This window comes from Cupressus sempervirens, chromosome 2, assembly GCF_028749045.1.
Source record: "Cupressus sempervirens isolate cs-2001-9-10 chromosome 2, ASM2874904v1, whole genome shotgun sequence".
Taxonomy (NCBI): domain Eukaryota; kingdom Viridiplantae; phylum Streptophyta; class Pinopsida; order Cupressales; family Cupressaceae; genus Cupressus; species Cupressus sempervirens.
This window is the reverse complement of record NC_143119.1, coordinates 412,816,936-412,844,737: the sequence shown is the minus strand read 5'-3', so window position 1 is coordinate 412,844,737 and position 27,802 is coordinate 412,816,936. Positions and strand designations below refer to the sequence as shown.

The following is a 27,802-nucleotide window of genomic DNA, read 5'->3' as shown; positions in this document are numbered from 1 at the left end:
AAGTTTGTGGCTTATTTGAAAGTATTTTCCATTTTATCTTGTCCACTATTTGTTTAAGATTTCTATCCTATCCATTGAACTACATTCATATCTAGCCTTCAGACTTCATTTTCTTCTATTTTGGGTTTTGGAGCTTAGAATTCTCAATGAAAACCATCATATTTGGGGCTGAAATTTTAAGTATGTTGGCATTTTGCCAAGGTGATGGACTGGGGTTTTGACAGTTCTCAAGATTAGGAATTACAAGAGGTAGTCAAATTCCAACCTCCTCTTGGGATTGTCTCATCTGCCTAACTTCACAAATCCCTATGACTCAAGTTAAACTTCCAATTTTTATCTTCCATTTTGGTTTTGATCTGATTTTATTGTTTTTGGCCATGGAATTGAAGCTGCAAACTAATTATTTTGCCTTCAATCAATGTCAATTAAACATGTGTTTGAATTTAACCCCTTTTTTACTTGAAACTTGGCTATTCTAGGGGGCGGAATGTAAGGGTTACCTGACAAGGGGTCGGAATCTAACTCTATCTCAGGATTATTTCCTCTTTCATATAGTTTCTCCTTTGAATGTTCAGTCCCCCACTTTGCATTCTATGTTTCAATATGACTTTCAAGGGTGATTTCTCATGTTTTGTTCAATCTGATTTATTCTTGGCTTGACTGAAACTTATTAATATCTGATTGTACCAGTCTCTCCAGGCAGCAACAGTCCTATAGTGGTTCTTCACGGCATCTGAAGACTATGGATCGTCCACGGATGTACCTCTCTATTACTGATTTCTTTGTGGCAAAGAAGGACCTTTAGTCCTTACCTTGTCTTCCTTGTTTTTCTCTTGCTTTATTTCTTCTCAGTCACCATTTGCTGCCTCTGCTTTGGCCGGCTCTTCTGCTTGTATGCTCAGTCCCATAAACCGTTTTGGTTTTTCGTGGACATTAATAATTTTATCTTATCTTTATCTTATCTTATCTTATCCATCTTCTTCAGTTGTTTTGCTCATCTCTCTCCAAGTCTGTCTGATTTTCACTTTTCTCCTTCTTTCTCCTTCAAGTTTGCTCCTTCTACATTATTCTGGCACTAAAATACTTGGGTGGGGGGGGGGGGTCATGTTTTTGAGTCCTGAGACCAGATCAGAATGCGGCTTGTTTCTTAGGATTACTTTACTTTTGCAAGCTGACTTCTCAAATTCATCATTACATCACTCTTCACTCTTTCTTTTCATCCTTGTAATCACTTGGAAACCATATAGACTTAAGTGTAATTTTGAGGGTTGTTGAGATTGGGAATCCTGAGAGGTGGTTGGAGTCTGACCTACTGTCACGATTTTCATTTTTCAACTTAACTCCCAATTCTTCAATTCAATTTCTCCAACTCGAAGGCCAAAATGATTTGTATAAAATATAACATTTAAGTATAAATACTTATTATTATGTAAGTACTGTCAGCATGTTTAAGATATGTTTCAGATTCATAGTAGCTATAGTAAAGAATTTAGATTTTGGGAGTTTCCAAAAATTTCAGACTTGGCCAAATTTCAGCCTTTAGCAGACCTCCATAAGTGCTACTTCCCACAATCGTTGTTGACTTTCTAAGATGAAATTGAAACTATAACAAGGTTTTCTAGAAGAGACAAGCTCATTTAATCATAAATCCCCTAATTTCAACTCCATATCTTCGGCTAGCTTGGCCCAACTCTCACTTACACCTTTGATTGACTTGACTACCCAGTGAGCAAAAGTTGCCCAAATTCTTCTCTAAGATTTGGAGACTTGAAAGTTCCTACCAACTAAGACCACGTAAGGCCACTGCTCCTAGTGCCAAAGCAAAAACAGGTGGTCCCCATTTGCAATGGAGCAATGGCGTGGAAACCTCACAACAAGTAATATGCTTTAGTCATGGAATATAAATAGGATGGAAGGATGGTTGATTACACACTGGCAGATGTTGCATAGGAAATTTGGATATTGCCTGAGTTGATGATGTGTGTTTTAATGAAAATGAACATATACGGGGTATGTTGATTTGGGTTTTCAGTGTTTGGTGTATTTAGTGGATTTTTTGGAGTGATGCTTGAGTTTGCAAGTTTTGGAGGATTTCTTTCACGCTGGCCACACATTTCCAGCTATACTGAAATCTTCATTTTTGCTCACATCTCTTGGAGAGATTAGTTTTGGCTCCTAGGTTTTGATTTCTTCCTCTTTCCTCAGATGATGCATTTCCACATGTAGAAGACATGATATGTTACTGTTAACTTTTCTTACTCTGCCCTCGGCATCAGACCTTAGATGACTGATTTATCATTTGGCTGCACATGTGAGGTTTTTATAGATTTAATGACTGAGAATAACCAGTTTTTTGTTTTGATCGATGACTGAAAATAAATAGTTTTGATGTTGGTATTGTTATTTGAATATCAGCTTGGGTGATATTAATGCTTTTTCGAAGCCATTTGCTATGCTATTAACGAACAATTTACAATTTGTACTGGCAAGAGCAATTGTATGTCAAAATATACTTCATTAGCAAACACAAAAAAATCAAGGGGATATATTACAATAGTATCTGAGCTCATACATTCTTACCATCCTGTATGGGTATGATGTGTCTAGGACTCTAGAATAGTGCCAGTGTGCCTGGGTTATCTACGGGTCTTTCTGTGAAGGACACACAGTGAACCTGGATGCCCAGTGTTTATCCAGGGTGAAAGACAAGCATACCCAGGCATTGTGACAGAGTATTGCATTGATTGTCACTGGACCTATCTAAAGCTTTTCACTTACTACCAAACTTCTTGATGCCAGATTTCAACCATGTGCTTTCTGACTCTAGAAACTTTTGTAAGTTACCCTATTCTACCAGGCATATGCTTTTCACTACTAACATTGCCAAATTTTCATAACAGAATTTCAAGATATTCTACAAGAAATCAAAATACTGTTGGTCCATTGTACAGATAAGATGGCAAATGTGATTTGGGTCATGAGTTGAAATTTTTCTGACAGCATTCTAAACAACCAGCCTAATATGCTTTGAGGAAATGATCCATAGTCATTATGAAAATTTTAATAGAAGACGAGCAGATATGAAGTTTTGTGAAGAGTAAAATGGATCCAAAATCTAGACAGAAGATAGAACAAAAAGAAGTGTCCAAGACTACTGTCCAGGACACTATTGCGAAGATAGTGTCAGAAATTGAAATAAATAGATGTTTCATTTCCCAGCACATGCAGGAACTTTTGTAGGGCCCAGGAGAAAAGTCCAGCATCCAGAGTTCTATAAAATGAGGTGGAAACCATGTGTTCAGGATATGCGACAAAAAGGAAAGTTCTACCAAGCAAAGGAAGGAGGATTCAACTGTTCAAATATAATGCCCTTGGTATTCATATTCCTAATGTTAGAGAGGTTCAGCATTGCTACTTCATAATTTATTGGCATTTATGATTATCAATTCATAAAGAGTGCTGTTGAAAGGCTTTATAAATTTTTAGCTACTTGCAAGAAAAATATACACCAGCCACATTCTGTGTACAGTTTGGCATAATAAGAACATTTGTGCAGCATTGGAGTCAATCTACTGCAGAAAATAAAATGACCACAAATGGGTCAATGGGACTGAAGTTTACAAACCAGGGTACAGCCACTAGCGGGAATACCGAACAGTGACCAAAGACAAGCACTGCCATAGAAAAGAGACAAGAACAACCAAGGAGGTGGGAGGGTGAATGGGAATACCAAACAACCAAACAACCATCAAGGAACTGGAGCAGCCGAACAGAAACTTGAGGCCGAGGGGTAAGCAACAGGGCTAGGCCGCTGGGTATACTGAAGCTGAATGGAAGGAGAGGGCTGCTGTGAGGAACCTCCATAGGGCAGTTGTGAAGTAATTCAAAAAGTCATTCTCAACAAAAAAGGGTCTACAAAAAAAGGGAATACTATATATGAGATATATGTTTAACGAGTCTTACTATATGTCAGCTCCTATAACTAGCTTTGGGATTCACATATCCAATCACTAGACCAGGAGAAAAATTCAGAATTGGTCTGCTTGTTTCCATTATATTAAAGTTGCATATTTCATTTAGTGCATAATTATTGAGTTTTCCTTATATATTGTTTTGAAATCTTATTGAATCTAAGTAGTAAATCCAAGGAGCTATTTATGCTTCTAGAGTCTACCTTTTTTTCTCCATGTGCTTACAGTCTTTGGTTGCAGGTCAATATGGAGTATGGTCTGGACCCAACTATTGGCAAAGCAATAATGCAAGCTTCTCAAGAAGTTGCTGAAGGAAAATTGAACAGTCATTTTCCTTTGGTCATTTGGCAAACTGGCAGTGGGACTCAAAGTAACATGAATGCTAATGAGGTTAGTATAGAAGAGCAAGGGAGACTAGAATTTTATTGTTTGGAACATGATTTGTTTTCTTCGGGTTTTGGAGGAGCAGTATTTTTTTAAAGTTTTTTGGGGCATATAAGAAGGTTTACATATTCATTTATTTTAGTTGAAATTTGGAACTGCTTATATTAGCATAATATTTTATTTTTTAAACCATCACACCAAGACAATATACAATCTGAGAAGTTATTTTCACCAAACAAAAATATAAGGATATAAACTTATCTTGGATTGAATTTCGTGAGTTTGTAGAAAACCTATTACACCAGCTCTAAACATAATTGGGCCATGCTTACAGATGTAACAACCTTTGGTCAATAACCCTGAAAAGTGAAAAGTGTTCTCAGTTCTGTACAACAAAAACGAATCACTCAATACCTACTGTAAGGGGCTTATGCATGACAATGTGTTATCACCAATATATCTGACATAAGTGTGCTTGAGTAATTAGGTGTAGGTTATTAAATATAGTAGTGGTAGTTATTGCATGTAATGTGCTCTATAAGGACTTGCCCTAATTTACTGTAGAATTCCTAAATGAGGTAGGGTAAAAAAATATCGATTTAGAGTCTGCAATCAGGTTAGTTATCAATAAATAAATAAATATATGATTCAACAATGTTCCAAAGAGAATTCTTATCATTATTATAATACTCCTATTCAGGGTTTGATTTTGCAGAGAACATTGGGAAGATGTAGTGATCACAAGATTGGCTAGGACACAGATATGGGCAGAAGATGCGTCAAAACTGTGTAGCAGGAAAAGTAAAAATAATCTCATTTTCACACTTAAAATCACAGATCATGGGCTGGTATGCAAAGGTACATCTGCATGAGTGAAACCTAAGTTACCAATTCGGATGTGGATGTTGGAAGCAGGTGCATGATTTTTTTTTTGGGGGATGCAGATGCGTATATTCATGATTTTATTTTTCATATATATATATATATATAGTTCTACTATGTACATGCAAATAAATGAAAGAAATATACAAAACTAAAACATTTGATAGCTTGTAACTTCACCAATACATATTCAAATACTCAATAAGATAATAAAATATAAAACATATCAATGATATGAATATCATAAACATCAGTGTTCATGATTCTAGTGCAAATCAGCGAATCATCACAACTACAAAGTCAAGATATAGTTCATCATTCAATGTTTATAAATCCAAATTCGAATCATATGGATTTACAAAAAACGTATCATCATCTTCATCTCTTCCAACTGCTGCAAGTTCAAGATCATTTAAACCGAAAACGGTTCTACTTGTGCTAGATACACCATGTGTCATGATGCTATCAACATGGTCATCCACGATTGTGGTAAGATCTTGAATCGTTGCATCCAAGTTTGCACACTCAGGTTCTACATCCCAAAGCTTGGCTTCCCCTTGCAGTGATCCTCCTTACATGACAAAAGACACAAGTTGGTATGAACAAAAACCAACTCTTCAGCTTTTCTAGAGACCAATTGATTATGCTTTACTGAGTGGATAAAAGAGTATGTACTCCAATTCATTTCAGCAGTAGAAGAATTTGCAACCTAAACAATGTTTACAATTAAAAATTAATTATTAAGCTAAAACATAAAATGAAAACCAATTTAAAGATTTGTAGAATACATGTGGAAAAAAAAGGTTAAAAAACCAAAAATAAATTACTTGGGAGAGGATTTTGATTGCGAGAGGTTGTAGATGCTTGAATAGTTGACCATAGAGGTACCACCATGTGTTAGCTCCCATGTCACATTGGTCCTTTATTGCAAGAGGACCAAGTCTTGTTCCACAGCAAATAATCCAAATTCTGTCCTAACTTTGAGTCTCATCATCTAGGAAGAGTCTTGCAAAAGCTTTGTAGTACCCATTGGCAACTACTTCATCCACATATGGTGCTACTCTATCAAGCATACCAAGTACTTCCTCACTATAGTAGCTTGGAGATAAGGCATATGCAAGGAGGTGCAATAGTTTAGTTATCTTATCCCAACAATGACGAATGATTGATTCAAGTTGATCGCATAAGGCTTCACATTTTGTGGGGTCATCCTTGTGCTTGTATTGAAAGTTTTACCTTCTCAACCACTGTGTCCATGCCATTATATACATCCCTTAAACAAGGCTGATCTAATCAACAAAGCAGAGCATAGTCATGATAGGGTCTGTGAAATCTAGTAAAAATTGCACACGAGCCCACCAACTGTCATCCAACATCAGTGCATTGGCCTTTTGTGCCATCTCTGAATTTGAAGCTTTCCATATAACCCATTGGCTTGAAATAACCTTTTGGCTTAATGCCTCTTGCACCTTGATAATTCGTCTCATAACAATAGTATGAGATGCAAACCGGGTTTCAGCCACCTAAGTAAGTTAATCATAACAATATGTCAATAAATATTGAACATGACAAAATATATTCAAATAATTTAATAAAATAAAGAAAATAAATTTAGTATTTACTAATTGCAAATTGCAAATTTGAATTTACCTTTAGCAACTCCAAATTGGAGAATGATCTAAATATGAATTGTGACATGTGGTGGTTCGTCACAAACATTTGTATCTCCTCTCCCTCTTGGTATATTTGCTTCACCCAATCTATTTGGGTGCCAATTTATTGCATGACCAAGTTTAGAGAGTGTACGATGCATGGTGTCCGAAAATATGGTTATATCGACCCTCAACCAAAGTACCTGCACCCTACATTTTTTTTGCATTATTTGTATTCACTTGAACTACATTCTCACTACCCACCATCTCTATGGCCTCAATGAGAATTTGGAAATGAATTGTGAATCTTTCACTTCCCCTTCACTGTCAATTGCCTTAAAGAACATTGCCCCTTTGGGTGACACTACAATCACATTATTCAATGGCCGGTTGCTCATATCTTTCCATCCATCTGAAACAATAGAAACACCCAAAGTTTTCCATGAATTTCTAATTGGTTGAATAGATCTATCTACCCAAAGCCTCTCTTTTGTCAATAAAGTAGTACGCACCTTTTCATTTCTAGGACTTGTGCAATCAGTTGGTGCTTTATTTATGGCTGCCACCATTTCCTTCCGATATGGCGATCTCACTAAATTGAAGGGAAGACTGTTGGCACAGAGACATCATGCAATGGTTTGATCAGTAAGCTCTCTTACCTCTATTTAAGATGTGTTGTCTAATGGACCTCTTTTGCGGGAAATAGTTTCTACTTCTTCCTTTTCCACTTCCAGTATAGGTACTTGTAAGAATGGGTGTTTGGAGGATACAATTGGCTCCTTGAGTAATTGCATTGTTTTCTTTGAGAATGAAGGTTGATAAAAACTTCGTTTTGAACTTTTTACCAATTTATGAGCAGTTTGTTGCTTCTCAACAAATGAAGCTATTTGTGCATTAGACAACCCCTTCCCATCTGTGCCTTTACACATTGAAAATCCTTTACCAGCTTGGCCCATAAAATGAAGTTTGACCCAAGAATAAGAGCTATTGAATGGTTTGCCTTTGTTACTTTGATAATAATTACACTTACAAATATAGAATCTACCTTTGGAAACTTGTGACATTCTTGTGTTATGTCTCCCCAAAGGAGATGCTACATCAATTTTAAAAGTATCAACTGCTTGGCCCACTGAACTTTGACTACCGATGGTGGCCATTTTTTCACAATACAATATAATTTCTTAATATGCCTATAATAAGAAATTAAATAAATTTAAATTAAAAAAAACAATGAACATCAAGCATATAAGTGCAAAAGAATAAACATCAAGCATATAAGTGCAAAGGAATGATAAAAAATTACCAAAATAGATAGCTAAACTCTTGCTTTACTTCTAATAAATTTAAATTAAAGAAAACTTGAAAAAAATCATTAAAGAAATTAAGAATGGGATTAAATGGTTGCCTTAGTTGCTTAAAACTTTTTTGTGGACGCTGTCTCTTGCTTTACGAATGATCCTCTTTGAAAATAATCACCTTGCCTTCAAAAGGCCTAAATGGAGAGCAAATGAGAAAAGAGAGGAGCTGCAAACAAAATGCAAAAAAGAGTGGTCGAATGACCTCTTTTAGGGCCATTTTAGGGCTTCCAAGCAAAATATAGGTAAAAAGATCATTTTGCCAATGTGCTAAATAGGTGTTTTAAGTGGAAAAAAATGCAAAAAGTGCATGAATTTGTGTTTTTGGCCATGGATGCGAATGGAGGCTCTTGGATGCATGTGAAAGTTGGCCAAAAGCCATTCTTGGCCAACCCGATGTGACAAAACCAGATGTGTCTGGAAGCCATTGTTGCATCCAAATGCGATCGGAGGCCATTTCAATCTCATCTGGTTGGCCGGAAATTGCTTCCGGCCAGCTTCCACGCTCCTCTGCTTCAGCATTGACATCCACGCGCCTCCGCTTCTGCCCCCAGGGTTGTTAGAGATGAATCACTATTGAAGACTCAAACCAATGGGAAATTGCAAGCAAAATATGAGCAAAATTCCATAGATTGCATAGCTTCAATGACAGTATGGTTGTCCGAAAATTGCTTCTAGCACATAGACAAATGACATTTCTAAAAGTTGAGTAAACATGTTAACTGCAATAAATTTCCTTAGTGATTAGTAGTCCAATTTGTAGCAAAAAAAAAGGCACAACGGGCTATCAAAAATGAGAAACTTTAATATTATGCAGCCCCCACTAGAGCAGAAGTTCCTGGTATTTTTATTATATAAAATTCTATCCTTTAAAGGAAAAATGATTACAGATTTGGCTTCATGAATTTCAGTTTGTTAGTTGTCTTCAAGTTTCATAGAACCTGGAAAATCTATAAAGTAGGGTTTCAAAATATTTTGGGTTTTTCAGATTTATGAGGGTTTGGACAATTTCTAGGATCATACTTAAAAATTGTCGCGAAAGTTTTCTAGGTCAAAAGTAAAGGGGCTGTTAGAGTTCCAAGGATTTCTTTTAGATATTCGCCAATATTTAAAATTTAGTGCTGTTGGAGGCACAACAGTTCATCAGATAAATTTGTAGCATGTGGAATCGCAAAATATTCATTATCCTGAAGTATCCAATGTGTGATGGAATTATCCTAGAGATTGAACCAAGGTTGCAACCAACCTGGATAATTTTGAGAAATGTCACTCGAAAGTCCTATTATTGCTTAAGTTGTCTGTGTCTGATGATTTAATCTCCAAAGTTCAGAAAGTCCATCTGCACTTAACACTATAGAATAATCTGAAAAAGAAGTATCAAGTTGAAAAGTCAGGTCTTATATTTGAAGAATTTACTGTTTTCCTACAAAACACATAAGGGTGGGGCATTATCAGAATTTCTCCTAGAAATCAAGGATCTAAGTGATTATCTTATTTTGTCAACAAAGCAATAGGCAATAAGGACATGGGTGGATTAACTGTTAACAAATTTGCAACTCTCCTATTGGTAAAAGCCAGACTATAACCTTTGACAAGGTTAGTTCCATCTTGTTGGAAAAGGAATGACAACAAGAGTAGATTAGAAGGTGTTATGTTTTGATCAGAAACGAAGGTAAACAGGAAAAATGAAATAATGAACACTAAGACACAACAATTTATCTTGGGAAAACCCTCCAACTTGAGGGAGAAAAACCTAGCTACACAATAAAATCACTTTATCAATGAATTAGCAGAAGTCTGAAAAAACAATATGACCAAACACAAGGCTCAAATTGAAGTAATATTAAAAAACACGAGTAGATGAGAAGGTGTTAAAACTATAGCTTTTGATTCTCATACAGTCTGATTGTGCAGATCGCACATTCCTTTTAGAGCATATAAAACCATTGTTAAGGCTATTAATACATTGCCCTTTGAATAGGCATGATTGGCAGTCCTTTTAGGGTGACTCTAAGTTAGCATTAGAAACATTAACAATTAGTTATGTTTGCTGTTAAATTAATCTCCTTTCTACGCGCTGATTATGAGAAGTCTTTGTGGGCCGACCTAGATAGGGTCATGTCCCTTTAAGGGACATGCCCTTTGGTTATTATATATATGGAGGGTATTGTTGTAGTTAAAGGACACACATTAAAATTACAAGTCTGCTCCTTTAAGCAACTCTGCCTCAAATCGATTCTTGCTGTGATCAATACATTTTCAGAAAGTTAATTAATATTATCATCTCCTTTCAAGGTCTGACATTAAAGAAGATCAGAACAGCAAGTCTAAGAATGTTTTATATCAGATCTGATATTCAGAAATTGCAGAATATTTACATGGTATCAGAGCTTTGATAGTCAAACCTAGGCTCTGCAAATTAAATAATCAGACTTGATATCTAGCATCACTCTTCTATCTTCAATGGCATACACAATCAAACCCGAGGATAGGTTTGATGGGAAAGAACATTTTGAGGCTTGAAAATTCAGAATCATGATTATTTTTGAAGAAAATGATGTAAAACAATTTATTGACTCAGCATCCAAACAACATGCCGTTGAACCTCATAAAACCATCTAGAGTAAAGGGAACAGGAAAGCCATACGGATCATATTAGATGGAATGAAAAATGAGATAGTACCCATGCTAACGAAAAATCAAACAACATTTGATATGATGAAAGCATTATTAAATGCATATGAGGTTAACAATGCAACTAGAGTTCTCGCACTAAAAAGGCAACTTAATCATATACAAATAAAGAAGGGAGAATCGATGAATTCTTACTTCCTAAGAGTTGCCAGTCTAAGAGATGAACTTGCAAGTATAGGAACCATAATTATTGACATGGAACTGACACTGATGGCTATACTTGGATTACCAGATTGATGGGAAACATTTGCACAAGGAATAAGTGCTAGAGACAATCTTCCTGATTTCAATAGACTTAAAAGGAGATTGTCTTCAGGAAGAATCTAGAAAACTTAAGAAAGGGGGAAGTTGAAAATTGAAGATGAAGAACTTCATGTTCTTAACACAAATTCCTATAACGGCAAGAAGAAGCACTTGAAGAAGAAAAAGGGTAATAAAAAGAATGACAAACCTAAGAAAGATCTATCCAAAATAAAATGCTTCAAATGCGAAAAATTTGGACACTACAGATCTAATTGCCCTGAGAATTCTAAACAACAAGTAAACAATACAAATACTACTAGTAAAGAAGATAACTATGATCCTGAGAATCGTGTATCGTATTTGGCACTATCAAATGAAGTCTCAAGTAAAGCATGGGTGATTGATAGTGGATCATCTCGACATATTACAGGATACAAAGAAGCACTAGACTATATCAGAAAAGGTTAATGGCGAAGTCACCATCGGTGATAATTCAACACATTTTGTCAAAGGAATTGGAAATTGCATCTTGAAACTAAAGTCGGGTAGTTCTCTTCTTCTCAAGGGAATACTCTATGTACCAGGAATAAAAAGGAATCTAATCTCGGTTACAACACTTGCAAATGATGAACATAATGTTGCATTCATGGACGGTAAAGTCATAACTTGGGCTAAAAACTCCTCAATTAAAAAAGCAAAATTGATTGGTCAAAGAAAAGGATATTTGTATGAATTAAATTCATAACCTAGTCGACCTATTCAAGCCTTAATTCAAGAAGCTGCGGATATAAATGAAATATGCAACAGAAGGTTAGGACATCTAAATTTCAAAAGTTTGTCAACTATGGAGAAGATGGTTACTGGTTTACCTAAACTGAATAAAGATCACTCAAGCATATGCAAAGGATGCACTCTGGGTAAGAACACCAAAAGTCCATTTCATGATAGCACTAGAAAAAAACTATCAATGTTTTGGAATTAATCCACTTAGATTTATGTGGACCTATGTTTGTTCCTTCTCTTGGAGGATTCTGGTACTATATACTTTTTATAGATGACTTCTCTAGGAAAGCTTGGATTTACTTCTTAAAATGCAAAGAATCAGAAGAAATCCTAAAGAGATTTAAAGAATTTAAAACCTTAACTAAAAATTTATCAAGACATTAAATTAAAACTCTTAGAATTTATTATGGAGGGGAATACACCTCAGATTTCTTTAAAAGGTTTTGTAAAGAAACATGAATTAAAAGGGAGTATACTGTTCTTTATAACCACAACAAAATGGGGTAGTAGAAAGGAAGAATAGAACAATTTAGAAGCTGCAAGAGCTATGATATTTGATCAAAATCTAAAATATTATCTTTGGGTAGAAGCCTCTTGTACTGCTGTCTATATTCAAAACAGAAGTCCTCACTCCTACCTTAAAGATAAAACTCGTGAAGAAGCTTTTACTAAGGAAAACCCAATATAAGTCATCTTAGGATTTTTGGGTGCCCAATATATATACATGTTCCAAAAGAAAAGAGAACTAAGTTAGAAAACAATTTTTCTTGCGAAAACCCTCCAACTTGAATAACAATATGACCAAGCACAAGGCTCAAACTGAAGTAATATAAAAATCACAAGTATCAATATCCATCCTATACGAATTCCTCTTGAAGAATATATAAAATTGCTTTGACCCTTCATTATCTTGTCGTTACAAAGTGAGGACCTCTTTGTTGTCACTCAGCGTGATTTTGTCATGGAATCTCTCAACATGACATCCATTATGGATACTCCCATGAGTGGAAATAGCAACAAGGACTTTCACGTCAATTTTCTCTATCTTAGAGAAAAATGCATTATGAGGGGTTTTACCTCAAATTTCTCCCTCTCAGAGAAAAATACATTACAAGGGCTCTCATCTCAAATTTCTCTTTCTCAGAAAAATTGCATTACAAGGGAATTTCTCGTTCTTGTTCTCAAATTATTAGAAGGGTTTCCACCTCAAATTTCTCCCTCTCAGAGAAAAATGCATTACAAGGGCTTTCACCCCAAATTTTTTCCACTCATAAAAATTCATTACAAGGGTTTTCACCTCAAATTTCTCCCTCTTAGAGAAAAACTCATTGCAAGAGCTTCAACCTTGAATTTATCCCTCTCAAAGAAAAATGCATTAGAAGGGCTTTCACCTTAAATTAAATTTTTCCATCTCAGATAAAAAAGCGTTGCAAAACATAATAAGAGCAGCTGATACTGAGACTCCCTCTCAGCAAGGGCAGCATTCTCACAGCTTAGAATATCACGATAAATTACTTATGACCCCAATAGTTGACCAAACAAAGAGCTTTCAAGGCACTCTGCTTCACGAGCTTGCTCATGCTCTGCAAAGGACTTGGCACTTCCATTTGTCACTCAAGTTCCCTCTGAATCTCTAGCTCGATATATAAATGAAGAGTCACTTCAGAGTATTTGCACACTTAAAGTAGACAATATACTGGACATGCCTTGCCAAATGCAAATAAGGAATCCACAGATTATATTAACATCCAGATACAAGCTCACTGTCTGTAAATTATTGCTCAGAACTCATGCAAGATGAATATGTAGAGCCTGAGACTTGGCTACCATCTTTAGTGGCAATGTAGTAACTAATCCTCCTCACTTAGATGTTCACTTTGAGTGTTGCAATACAAACAATGATTTGTCATTCCCGTCTTCACAGCTGCAATACAGATTAACCTTTCTAACCCCCATGTTCAGCAAATTCCTGTATATTTGAAATGACTCCAGCTGTTGGAAAATTTTAGTCTCCTCTGTGTAAATAATATGCTGTCAACTCTATGCCTTTGGGCTTCCTGTGATGGCTTTTGACAGCTAGAAGTATGTACTGCATAGCTATTTATAATTTTATACCATCAACTGAACAGCGAACCTTTCTAACCCCCATGTTCAGCAAATTCCTGTACATTTGAAATGACTCCAGCTGTTGGAAAATTTTAGTCTCCTGTGTAAATAATATGCTGTCAACTCTATGCCTTTGGGCTTCCTGTGATGGCTTTTGACAGCTAGAAGTATGTACTGCATAGCTATTTATAATTTTATACCATCAACTGAACATGTGGACTGTGAAGTTATTAGCAGCCCAACTCTTCACGGAAAAGATTGTGCCATGAATATTTATTGCCCTGCTTTACTAGGTTTCAATGGGCATACCTTCTTCCTTCACCGTAGCCTCTCCAACCAATAGAAATGCAATATTTTGCCCAGCTATATCAGAACATTAGGATTAAAATATTGATTGCTGTTCCAATAGAGCTGTTCACAATTTGCATCTTGAGCTTTGATATCTGCTCCAAGCCTTGGGAAATCTTCTTGAATTAAAGATGGGCCCGATAAAATATTTCAACAGGGCCAAATAAAATATAATCAAAGTATAACGAGTCTGTGAAAATATAGTTCCAACCCTCAAATTTAGTCTTCAGTGGACTGGCCCACCAAATATATGCACCTAGAATAATTGCCTTAGATTTATTTCACAGCAAATAATAGAGTATTTTTGGGTCGACTCTTCTAACTTTCTCAGCAAACATTAAACTTCAGACTTGAAGTTCTGAAGCTGCGACTTATGAATTGGACTCAAAGCTTGATTCTAAATTAGATATCCTTTTTATATACTGTCTCTTGTTTGTATTACAGATATCGGACCCACATATTTTATTGTTGAGACCATAAGATCAATAATTTCAATAGCTATACTATTCTGAAATAAGCAACCTTAATTTCAGACAATAATCAACATTAATTCTCCCAATTAATTTTTCTTAGTCAATCACAACTTATTACAGATTTATCATATGATGAATACTTTACCAATTTTGCAGATTTTACAGTAGTGTGAATTCCATCTTGAATCTACTTTTAGGAGGAATTGAGTTTTCGTCCAGCTCCTCACAGACAAGTTTTTCATCTTTCAAAAAATCCAGCTTATGCAAAATGCATCAGACAAATTCGTCAAATCAAAAATAATATCTGAACATGCCTGAATAATCCTCATTTGCTGTTAATCAACCTGCTCTGATACCATGTTAATGTTTTGACTAGAAATGAAGATGAACAACAAAAACAAAATAATGAACACTAAGATACAAAAATTTGTCCTAGGAAACCTTCCAACTTGAAGGAGAAAAACCCAACCACACAATAATATCATTAAACTCAACCACACAATAAAATCTTTTTATTGATGAATAAGCAACGTCTGAAATACTATGCTCAAATTCTAGGCTCAAACTGAAGTAATATTAAAAAACAGAAGATATCAATATCCATCCCATATGAATTTCTCCAAAAGATTATATAAAATTGCCTTAACCCTTCAATATCTTGCTGTTGTGAAGTGAAGACCCCTTCTTTAATTTGACCTTTCGTTGTCTTGACTCTTCAATGTTTCGACTCTTCAATATCCATTTACAGTCTCTTCGTTAGCCAATGCTGAAGACTTCTTGATCTTCAAAAGGCATGGATTTTCATAAGAAAGATCGTCCATAAATGAAGAATCTTTGCAGCCTGATCGTAATAAAGGATTAGATAATGCAGCAGAGAATTACATAGCAAATATCTTGAATATAATACTGATGCAATCACAGGTACTCAGAAATCTCCTGCCACTTCTAAACTTTAATAGAAAGTGCACTTGTTGTATGGTCTCATGGTGCAAACCATAGTTCTCATCCTTCATCTACACCAGGAGGAAAAGTATAGAGCTTGTATTGCTAAACAATTTGGGCTTGTGAAGAATGGCTGCTAGAATTATACTATGATCTATCCTACAAGAAGCAATAGAATGGAGCTTAATGTGGTAGATACTTTTAAGACGGATAGAAGTTTCAATTGATTGATCTTTCAACCAATGCTATAATTAGTTGTTAGTTCGTTGCTTTAGGTGCATCTAGGTGCTTCACTTGTTGAAAGGGTTGGCTTGCTAGGTTTATTGTTGATGATAGTCTCAAGCATTTTATTCTACTTGGTGATTGCAAGTCATATATAGTTGAGGGAATGGGCGATTTGAGAATTACACTCAACAATGGCATGAAGCTTTTGGTAGTGAATGTTAGCTATGTTTTAGGATCGAAGAAACAATTACTTCTAATAAGATAAATTACAAACAACACTTTCCTCGTTTAGTTTTCTTGGAGAGAGTGCATTATTTGTGGGATGTAAATTAGGGTAAAGTAATTGTCGGAGGCATTAGGTCAAGCAATGTTGCTTTGTACATACTTATTTATTCTGATTTACAAGCTACACTAGGGAGACCACAATACAATCATAAGTCTAGGCAGGTTAAAACAGAATACCATATAATGGCACTCTTACTATGCCTCTTCTAGTTCATTGGGTGTTCTAAATTCTAATGTGTCAGATTTTGGGTGGTGGTTCTGCAATTATTTGTCAACAGCATGTAATTGAAGGTGTTCGCATTTTGGTTGAAGTTTAGCCTATTTAAAGCCCATCTGTAGTTAAGACTTTGTCTCAATAGCATTTACTTGTTATGCCTCGATGCTTTAGTGTGACTTTGACAAAGACCTTGATCATGACTTCGAAAACCTAGACGCATCACCTTAAAAGACAAACAAACAAATTATAACTCTACAATAGGACATGTTCACTTTGTTCTTTCTTCACAATAGTCTCATTTGCATGTTTTCAAGATGCTTTCTCGCACATTTACTTCTTGCCATTTTCCCATATTTTAGGGCCATTTATTAGTTTAATGACTAAACCTCTAGAATCGGGATCCTTCTGGTTTGGTCATCAGGGGAATGTTAAAATTTAATAATGATGCAATTCAGTGTTTCGCTTGTTAGTTTTCTTGGTTAGTTGTGTGTAGGCTATTAAGTAAAGTTGTTGCAGCTCTTAATGAGCTTCTTATACTACCTTTTAATCTAGTAGTTGTACCATTTAATGTGGTAGAGATTATAATACTTTTCTGATTCTATGTAATGCTGCCGCTCCTCTTTGTGAAAAGAGCTCTTTCCTCTCCTCTTATTTCCTTGCATTTACCAACAATAAATGTTGTAATGGACAAATCTTTTTGGGTCAGTGGAATTATTGACTGTACACTTTGAGGAATTTTTTTTTCTTTGGCGGCCTTGTTTACATGCTTTAGGAGGAGATGCTTATGGGATTAGCATGGTAAGCAGCCACTTTTTTGGTGCAGATTTTTTTGGATGGATGCTAATGATGAAATAAATTACAATTGTCGTAACTAATGTTTAATGGCTATACTCGCAAGAAGACATTAATAGAAAGATGTCCACAATTTGTATTACAAGGGGAAATATTCATCCTAGACCCTTAGATTTTGATCCATGAGCACTAGGTTGTCACAATCTTTGTACTAAATGACATTTAGTATGCCCAAATCTGATTGAATTTGCAGAAAAGTGCACATTGATTCAAGGTTGTAGGTTTCTATAGGATTTTTAATTCTATTGATGCTCTTGTTTCAATGGAAAGCCTCCTTCTAGAGGAGTTACCCCTTGACCCCACTAGAAGCATTGACTTCAAACCCCTATGAGGGGCATTGCCACTTGACCCTATTGGGGGCATTGTACCCATCCCCTATGAGGGGTGCTGCCCCTTAACCAGTGCTAGGGGTGTTGCCCCAAGCCATCATGAGGGGTGCTACCCCTCAACCCCAATGGGGTCTACAATATGTATTCAACTCTAATTTGAGTTTTATGATGGGAATCAATAATATTTCTGACAAATTTTGTAACATCTCTTTGAAGTATGTTTATTTAAAATATATTTTATAAATTGTTTGATAAAATTATCTAGTCTTCCCCTGAGTTCTAATATTTTCTGGGCATGCTAAGTCGGGTGTTTGTTTTTAAGCACCTTACAAAGTCGACCATGAAGTTAATCACTCCCTTAGAGTCTTATAATTAGAGATCCTTTACCAATGCTACTGCAACCATACACACTATATTAACTATAGCTGCAAAGTAAGAGATAACTGCTTATCAGGACCATGGTTTGATGACTGTCTATGTTATTTGGATATCATAGGGTCCCTTTTAGCCATTGAGTGCAATCCTTCAGGAATGCATTTTATACCAATGTATGAAAGAAATGTCTTGTCTATTTTAAGATGTACATACTGTATTCACCTCTTAGACATGACCATCTCGTTCTCTATAATTCTACTCCTGAGCTTTGATATAAGTTCATAAATGGCAATTAAAATAATGTTGAATATTGGCCTTGACATTTTTTAATATTAATAAGTAAGGACTGTTGTTTGATGATTCCTTGTTTTCTGTTAAGTTTGATTCCCTTGTTTTGGGTTTCCTAGCTTGTAACCATTTAAAATTAAATAATCACATGTTTAATTTTTTTGGCACCTCACAGGTTATTGCAAATCGCGCTGCTGAGATTCTTGGGAAAGCACGTGGTGACAAATTTGTACATCCAAATGATCACGTGAATAAGTCCCAGTCTTCAAATGATACGTTTCCCACTGTAAGTGAATTTTAAGTTGGAATTTATACTGGAATGGTTATAAATTTGGTTTGACTAGCTTATCAAAGCCTTGTTTATTATAAAACACTTATTTGACTTCCACATTAATTTAGTAGTCCGTCTGCAAAATATGTAGATGAAATGTTGAATACTTAATTACAGGTTGACGACCTGATGATTGAATTTGCTACATAACACACAACATCTACCTGGCAAATGGTTTTTTGTTTTAAAATCATGAGTTAGAATCATTAGTACAATTAGAGTTGCATATTAAACATTATACTGAAATCTCTGTGGTTTTTGTGTGCTTGTACCTTTATGAAAATGAATATGTTGTGGTTATTAGAAGTCATTTACTGTTTCATGCTCTTTAAATTGAAATTGATTGAAATCCTGACAGGTTATGCACATTGCTGCAGCAGTTGAAATGAATTCAAAATTCATACCAAACTTGAAGCAACTACATGCTGCATTGGATGCAAAGGTACAAAGTCTGGCTAGTCAAAAGATAGTTTTGCAGTTACATTTATATACTTTTTGGGCCAGATAGATTTGTCTGAATTGGTCTTTATTTTTGATTCCTATAGGAATTTAACTGGTTTTCTATTTTGAAAATTATGGATATTCAATTATTTGACCTCTTGGACGAATCAATTTCACATACTGTTATTTACTTTCCAGTTTTGTTTCGGTATTAGATGCACAATATTTTGTTCAGGTTGGTAATTTGTCTTTTTTCTACCTTTGCAGGTATGCAATTTTTTGTTGTTTGATTCTAATCTTTGCTGGATCCTCCACTATGGAGCATTTATAAATGCCTGGAGTTCTATCTAACCGCATTTACATAGAGTTAGTTGTCATAGAAATGCATCCTTTGATCACTCAATCTCCTTTTACTTGCTTTCTCTTCTCCATTGCATCCTCTTGGTTGTTCATCTTTTACTTGGGGCTCCCATAGCTATTGATATCTCTGATTGAATTATTTGTTTTACATTGATTGTATTGATTGTCTGTGTCTGTTGTTCCGACTCATATTATTTGTGTTGCAAACAGTCAATGCAATAAATACTTTGCAAGATTTTTATGTCACATTTACTGTAATTTTGACACGTTGAACTTAGGTTGGTGAATTTAAAGATATTGTGAAGATTGGGCGTACACATACTCAAGATGCAACACCTCTAACACTTGGACAAGAATTTAGTGGCTATGCTACACAGGTGTCATTCTGAAACCTTTTTACCGTTTTCTGTATAATATCTTAAGTTTACCTATTTCTAGAATTCCTTTTGTATAATTCCTCTTGTGAATGTCCTTGAGACCTGGACTTTATGGTAATGGGTCGGAGGTATAAATCAAGCACAACTTTTCTGAGGGAATTAAGATGAAAATGTTTGTTGATATTTATGCAGAAGCCTTAGTTATTGAGTTTCGGTTATGTCATAAATATACAGGTGAAATATGGCATTGAACGTGTCACGACCACATTACCTCACATGTATCAGGTATAATTATCACAATTTTTATAATATATGTGACACATTCATATAATTTTTTTGACAAATCATACTTGCTATGACAGCTTGCACAAGGAGGGACTGCAGTTGGAACTGGTCTCAACACAAAAAAAGGGTAAGATTTTTGATCGTTGGAGTAACCAGGGCCTTCTTCTGGACTTTCTCTAAAGTAATTTATTGTTCAACTATTATAATGAAAACATAATACTTGAATAGATATGTTATTTCAAGATCTTGTCACTATTTTAATAATTTCCTAGGGATTACCTTTCCTTATATCTCAACCCATCAATTGAATTTTCTGTGATGTTTTGAGACTTTGAACTGTACGTGCTTAGTTTTTTAGATTGGTAGATGCCTTATTACAATGAAGAGTTTCTATAAATCTTTTCTTCGGCTATTTGCTGCAGTTGTAACTCTAGTCCCCATTCTAGCTAGCAAATTTCACTGATAGGTAACAATGTTCTCTCCCTAGTAGCATGGTTTACATGTCTAATACATATAAAAATTGAAACATTTCTGCTTGTACTTCATCATTAGTACATTTTTAACTCAATAACTACTTGGTGAGGATAGTGCGATTAGGTTGGTTAAGATGAAAATTTAGAGAGAAGAGATTTTGCCGTGACTTTAGCTACTCAGAAGGAAATATAGTAAATAAATATACTATTCTGTGAAAACTTGAGTCATCATCAAGGTCACGAGTTAAGACTTGACTGAGCCAAATCATCACCAAATTGATTGAAAAAGTTACACTCAACTGTTAGTAAACTGTTTGACAAGATGGAAGGGGTGCTCCAAATCATCCTCAAAGACTCTTAATGGGTATTTTTTATTTCATGATTAATTTGACTCTCAAAAAATGTTCTAGATGTTTGAAATTCGAAACACACTATTGTTATGCTTCACAAAATATACTCTTGTAAATAACCAATAAATGTAACAGTGTGGAATTCGGATATTTAACAAATGCCCCATAGCTGCTACTAATTTTTTTCAATTCACAACAAGTACCACCTTCATCATCCAAAAATGTTTGTTCTAGCTTAGAAGTGTGGGCTTTACGATTTCTTCAATCACTGTGGTGGTGTGTAATGTCCCCTTCTCTGTGCTAGGCCTTACTGGCGCCTTGTTGGTCTATCTTTCCATCTGGATAGGCTAACGACATTAATCTTGAGGATGCTAGCCACTCACAAGAGTTTATTTGGTTTCATTGGGGAAATATTTAAGTTGAAGAGCTTTTCTATATTTAAGTCACTTTATTTTATAAAGTGGATTTATACAGTTACTTTATGACTTCGAGTCATTTTACAAGAAAAGTAATTTAAGTGACTTAAAGACGAAAATGGCTTTTATCTCACATTGCCTAGTTGTTTGTACTTCCCCTCATATTGAGTTTATAAAAGCAATGAGCTTCCTTAGGATTGACACCATGAAAAATATGATATTGGTCAAAATACAAAAGGTTGCTTAAATGTGACTAGTTACTCTTGAGGACGAAACCCCTCGAGATAGTGGTGAAGTTGGACGTAGCCCCAACAACTCATCAAAGGCTTCACCCATAACCAAACGTGGAGCTTGCATAGTGTTCATCATAGCTGTGGGCAACATTTAGAAGTAAGTCATTTATCACACGTATATAGGAAAAGTTTTTTCTGAGATTAACTAAAGGTAGCAGGGTCAATCGACAAAGTGTGAGTTAGTGGCCATTACTGTTATCAGCAGAGCAGTGAGGTGGTATTGAAAATCGCAAGCAAACTGACTCATAACGTGGGGGATTTGAAGGTGTCAGTATTAAATAATCTCACCGTAGAGAGGAGATAAGAGGCCTAACTTTCACGTAGGAAACCACAGAGACTGCAGGTTGCACAAATGGAATAATAGGTCCATGTGACACTAGCACAATCGAGAGCATTGGGAATGTTAACACACGCTGCCGGGGGTCTAAACTAAGCGGGTTGGCAACGAACTCTATCCAATGTCATGATCTTGGTGAAGAGATAAGTAGTTCACGACAACCGGGTACCATTGTTACTTAATCTGGTATTCATTTTGTAAAATGCCCAGTCTATAAGTCCGGATCTATATAGACTTTTCTGAGTATTGTTGCTAAACGTCCCTCATGGAATGTAACTCAGGTAACTTAATATCCCATTGATTGTGTATGAAAGCATACTACAAATTTTGAGTTTTTGATCGTTCATGTTATTACATTGCTATTCTACTATATTGTGGAGGAGTTAAAAATGCTGAGGTAAAACCGTTGGTCACCACTTCTAACCATAGATTGAGTTCGATCATTATTTTCCATTGTTGTACGGGTTTGGTTTCTTACATGGTGACAATTCTATGCTACCACTTATGCTTACACTGAAAGGTGGTAACCTCTTGAGGCCAGGATCCCCCCTAGGCCCAGACCTATGCTTAGAGGGTTTATTCTTGATAGCGCTACCTATGTATCCCTCGTGGGAAATCAGAGGCTTTGTAGTCCCTCCTTGAATGTTAGAAGGAGTTCATTCTCCTCTTATACAAGATCTTTGATTTCACCTTCAAATCTTGATCATTCATCACAAATATACAAGGGTTATATCATTGCATAATCCTCTAATTTGTAGAGTGAGTGGCTTAATCATAGATCACATATACACAAGTGATTAGCTCATACACATCACACATATATAGTGACTAGCTCCAACATATGTAACATATCCATAGTGAGTTGCTCTAGCATACGTCCCATGTACAAGTGACAAGTTCTAGGATATGTCACATATGCACAATGACTAGCTCCAGCGTATGTCACTTATTTATAGTGTCTAGTTTTTTTGTATCTCATATACGACTAGCTCCAACATATATAACATATCCATAGTGAGTTGCACTAGCATACGTCCCATGTACAAGTGACGAGTTCTATCATATGTCACATATGCGCAATGATTAGCTCTAGTGTATGTCACTTATATATAGTTTCTAGCTTTTGCATATCTCATTTACATTATGGCTAACATATACATAATGAGAGACTTACACTTACACAATGGCTAATTTTCATCTACCCATAGTTTATCCTAGATAGGAAAGGAATGTTGATACATTGTGCACTACACTATGGCTCATAGTTTTAAAAAAAAAATCAATAAACGACATATGCCTTATATTTATTAATTGAAAAATTTATATTTCTACGTTTTTGCATTTTTGTCCCTGTTCAAAGGGTAGATACCAAGAGAAAATGAATGGGGAAGAAAACCCACGATCTAGCTTGGGGCGTGGTCGCCCTGACTATTAGAATGTTACAATTATCTCGTTTATGGAGGACTTATAGGAAGGCATTCTTTCCTCTACATTTTGATTTCAAGTGAGTGTACATATGCCTCTGCTGATTAGAGGGCTTAAGAAGGCATATCTTCCTTTACATTGTAGTGTTGTCACTTTGTAACATAAAGCACATTATCAAATTTTCATTTATTGACCTCAAGTTTACTGTAGATTTTGCCCATGCCAAAGCCGAATTTCTTCGATTCCTACAAACTTTTCTGGCTAAGATCCTTCATTACTATTTGAGTTATAAGCATGATCAAATTAACAATTGATACACATTTTACTTGTCTTTGCAATGTTTCTCATTATAGCAAGACTTTTTAGCCTATTATAAAGTTTATCAAAAGGAACAGAATGCATTTTCCACTAAAATATCTTGAATCTTAGATTGGGAGTTTCTGAATAACATATAAGCAAGTCAACCATAGCTATAATTGAAGAACATTTTTTGAAAGAGGGGTAAACGCTTTGACCTGGAGCTATGAACCAGTGAGGCCACAAATGGGGGACCTCATCCCCATTAGATTTGAACCTTGATGGCAAGGATAACAACTCAACAACTTAACCATCACAACATGCCACTATTCTATAATTGAAGAACATTACCATACATTCAAAAATAAAATTATTATGGGAAGCATTAAACAAGTTATCGTTCACTAAATCTTCTTGAAATCTATATAGTGCTAGATGTACTAATCTACGGACACCACAAAAACCTTAGAAGCATTTCAAAGTTTCTATAATTAAAACAAAATGAAACGACTTAAGGAAAATCTAAAATACATTCCCCATTCGCTCCATGATTTGCTCGTGCATCCGCTAAAACATTGCCTTCACAATATATATGGGCTACACTAAAGTTTTCTTAGAGTTAAGGATCCAAGTTAGAAGCTTGGCCATTTCAAATGGCATTTATGATCACTTGTGAGTCCCCTTTTATTGCTAAGTTTTAAATGTCTAGTTCTAAACATTTTTTAATATCTTCCAATAATGCTTCTAATTCTGCCACATTGTTGGTGGCGATTCCTATTGGTTTAGCATATCTCATGATAACTTTTCTATTGTGATCATGTATAATACCACCTATTCTTGCCACTCCTGGATTGTCCCTAGAAGCTCCATCAAAGTTTAGTTTACACTAACTTATATCTAAGGGATTACATTTACAATTTATCCTATCTATTTTGCTATTGTTACCTCCTTTATCATAGCAATTAGGGACTATTAGACTAGGATTTCCTTTTTGAGATCTTCATCCCATTTGCTAAAGGAGCCTTCAAAGTGATGAATGCTTCTGAATCTATTATGAGCTACTTTAGTTATGCTCCCTTCTATTTTGGATAGTATACATTCCACATGCATCTTTTTATACTGAAAGATCCTTCTATTTCTTGCTTTCCAGATTTCCCAAGTTATAATTGATAGGGATATGACCCATAATAATCCATAAGTATCATTTTGTTTTAGAATAGGCCAAGACTTTAGATGATTGATGAAATTTTTAGCACTAGCTGTGTCATGTTCCCAATTTCTGCCCTTCCTTAGTGACAACATTTCTAGCAGGGTTGGTCCATTATCTGGTTCCCATAGGCCAACAGAGCGTAGAGGGAACCAACCCAGGGACTTTGAGAGTCATGCATGAGCTTCCCAAGTAATTTGGAGCAGTAGACAACAGTTTCCTACAATTTAGGAGGGATTCCTAATTTGTAGGGATTGACTAGGAGTGGTCTAGGAGGCATTTGGAGACCTCTGGGGACGTTTTGGAGACTTAGAGTGCATCTCCTATTTTTTAGGAGGCATTCCTATTTTTTAGGAGGAACTCCCAGTTCAGTGACAGTTCTCTTAGAGGTGCACACAGCAGGGGAGTCATTGGGACTCAATTTTGGTTGATTGGGGCTGTCTTCTACTTTTTAGGAGCATCCCTAGATTTTAGGGATGGACTACCAGTGGACACATCTTGTCCGGCATTAGTCACAGACAGGTGACAAGGTCAGATTCATGTTTGATTGGTCATTTTGGGCCTTTTGGGACCATTTGGGAAATATTTTAATATATTTAAATATTTCCTAAGTTGGTGATTAAATAAATTAAAATAAGGTAAATAATATAACCATTTTGGAGTAATAAGGGGATTTTGGCTTCAGTTGATCAGGTACACCTATGTGTTATAGCTCGTTGGAAAGGTCTCGAATTATTATACATGATTTTTACTATCTGTAGACTTTTTGGTGCCTTCAGCTATGGAATTTTAATAAAGTAATGTTTTTCCTATAGCATGGACGACTTTAATTGGGAAAATGTTATTTTATTATATTTTATTTAAAGGGCAAAGTGTAATTTCCCTTTAGGGTTCGATTTACAGTTGGAAGGGGATATAAGGAGATGGAGACCTAATTTCTTATTATCTTTTGCATATTGAAAAACTTGTTTTTGTGAATTGGCTCTGAGAGAGCAATTCTTCATCTGGGACACAAACCCTAGGTTCTGGATTGGCTGGGACGTAGCCCTTAGCAGTTATTGGCATTGGATTCTTCAAACAGTGTGCGTTGCTATCAGGGATAGAGTACACCATTCTTTATTGTGGATTCAGGTTGCAGATTTATGGTTTCAGCGTTACAGATTGATTCTTTCAGCTGGGACGTGATTCCTTGCAATTTTACGGCTGCCATTTGTAGCAGTTTGGCATCATTGTTGGATGTAAGCTCCTTGGAACTGCATTGGATTTATTATTTGGCTTTATAAATCAGAAATCTGCCTGGTATGATTTATAGCAATTCTGATTTGGCTCTATGTTCTTATTTATTTTCAGTCTCCTCTCATGTTTATTGTTCATTATTCATTACTATTGTGAAAACTATCAAAAATTACAAAACAAAAACAAAACCTTCTGCAACTTCTGTCTATTCTCAAGACCATCAAAGAAATCACAGGAAAATATAGTTTATTAATTTAAAAACTACAACAGATCAGCAAGGGCATCTATCAGGGATCTTTCAGGCTGATTGCCATTGTAATGTTTTGTTTAATCATTCCCAACATTTCTGAGCAAATTTACATTCCCAAAATAGGTTATTGACATTTTCCTCATTTTGCTCACATAGTGGGCATTCTGATGGTCTTGTTAAGATTGTAGCTTCTGTCAGATTGATTTTAACATGAGATACCTCGTTGATGATAAATCCTCTTTAAGATAAATATCTTATATATATAATATATATATTATACATTATATATAATTATATAATAATATAATAAATATAATAATATATTATATATCTGGTTAACATATTAATAATACATATATGCTTAAGATGAGTTACATATATGGTTATTTATATTACTATTATATTCATATGTTAACTAGTGATGTTTAACTGTAGAGACATGTCTCCTCCTCTCATATTTATAAGCCTTCATTTGCATTTGGAACACAATCAATACAATGGCATTGTTAGTACATTCGCAACAATCCTAGAAAAGAACATGGTATCAGAGCAGATTCGCTTCTAGCCTATGAGGTTTCACAAATCTATGGCACAAAGAATAATATATTTGTTGTAAAAAATGGTGAATATTTATACATTGCATAATAAAATCTGTTGGAAAGTGTTGTAGTAATTCAAAAATCATATTTGCAAATGTATTGGAGTGAATGGGAATATCGAGTTATCAAAAGTAAGATACTGTGGCTTCCTAGATGTGGTTGTAAGGGGATATTTTTAAAGAAAACTATAGTTGGAGGGAGTTTATCGGGTGTTCAAATTTGGAGATATTAATTAAATAGAAAGACAGTGTTCATAGTCCGCTCGATTGGTCTATTTGAAGCAAAATATCAAGGTCGTTCCTTAATACTTGAAGGCTATTCTTTAGTCAAGATTATTATTACTAACATGGATAATAATTTATGCAAACCTTGGCGGAGTCTTGATTTCATTAAAACATTTCATCCATACCAAAAGTTTGGGCAATTGTTTGAGCGCCATCCGTTGAAGGAATCCCATTTACCATGGCTCCACATTGGCATTGAATGTCCACATGGACAAATAAAGTTTGACAAAATACATGATATACGCAAGCAAAGAGGTGGTCAAATCGAAGTAGATGAGAGGCAAATGATATAGAGGATATACAACGTCCCTAAACATTACATGGAGATGCCTGCGGGAGTAACGATGGTTGATTGAAACAATTTCTTGAATGGGAGCATTTGATATTAAAGAATCTGTAGGCACCTCCTACTTCCATTAACTTAGTGAGTATATACA

The 27,802-nt window shown here is 35.3% G+C and overlaps 1 protein-coding gene across 4 annotated transcripts in view; it reads left to right on the top strand.

Moving 5' to 3' along the window:
* LOC149572858 (fumarate hydratase 1, mitochondrial-like) overlaps positions 1–27,802 on the top strand; it is a 94,821-nt gene that overhangs the window by 16,044 nt on the left and 50,975 nt on the right. For all 4 annotated transcript variants that reach the window (XM_089813934.1, XM_089813931.1, XM_089813935.1 and 1 more), the window contains 6 exons: positions 4,212–4,361; positions 18,580–18,690; positions 19,094–19,177; positions 19,815–19,913; positions 20,148–20,198; positions 20,276–20,325. In XM_089813934.1, the coding sequence (XP_089670060.1) occupies positions 4,212–4,361; positions 18,580–18,690; positions 19,094–19,177; positions 19,815–19,913; positions 20,148–20,198; positions 20,276–20,325 (545 nt within the window). The remainder of the gene's footprint in view (positions 1–4,211; positions 4,362–18,579; positions 18,691–19,093; positions 19,178–19,814; positions 19,914–20,147; positions 20,199–20,275; positions 20,326–27,802) is intronic.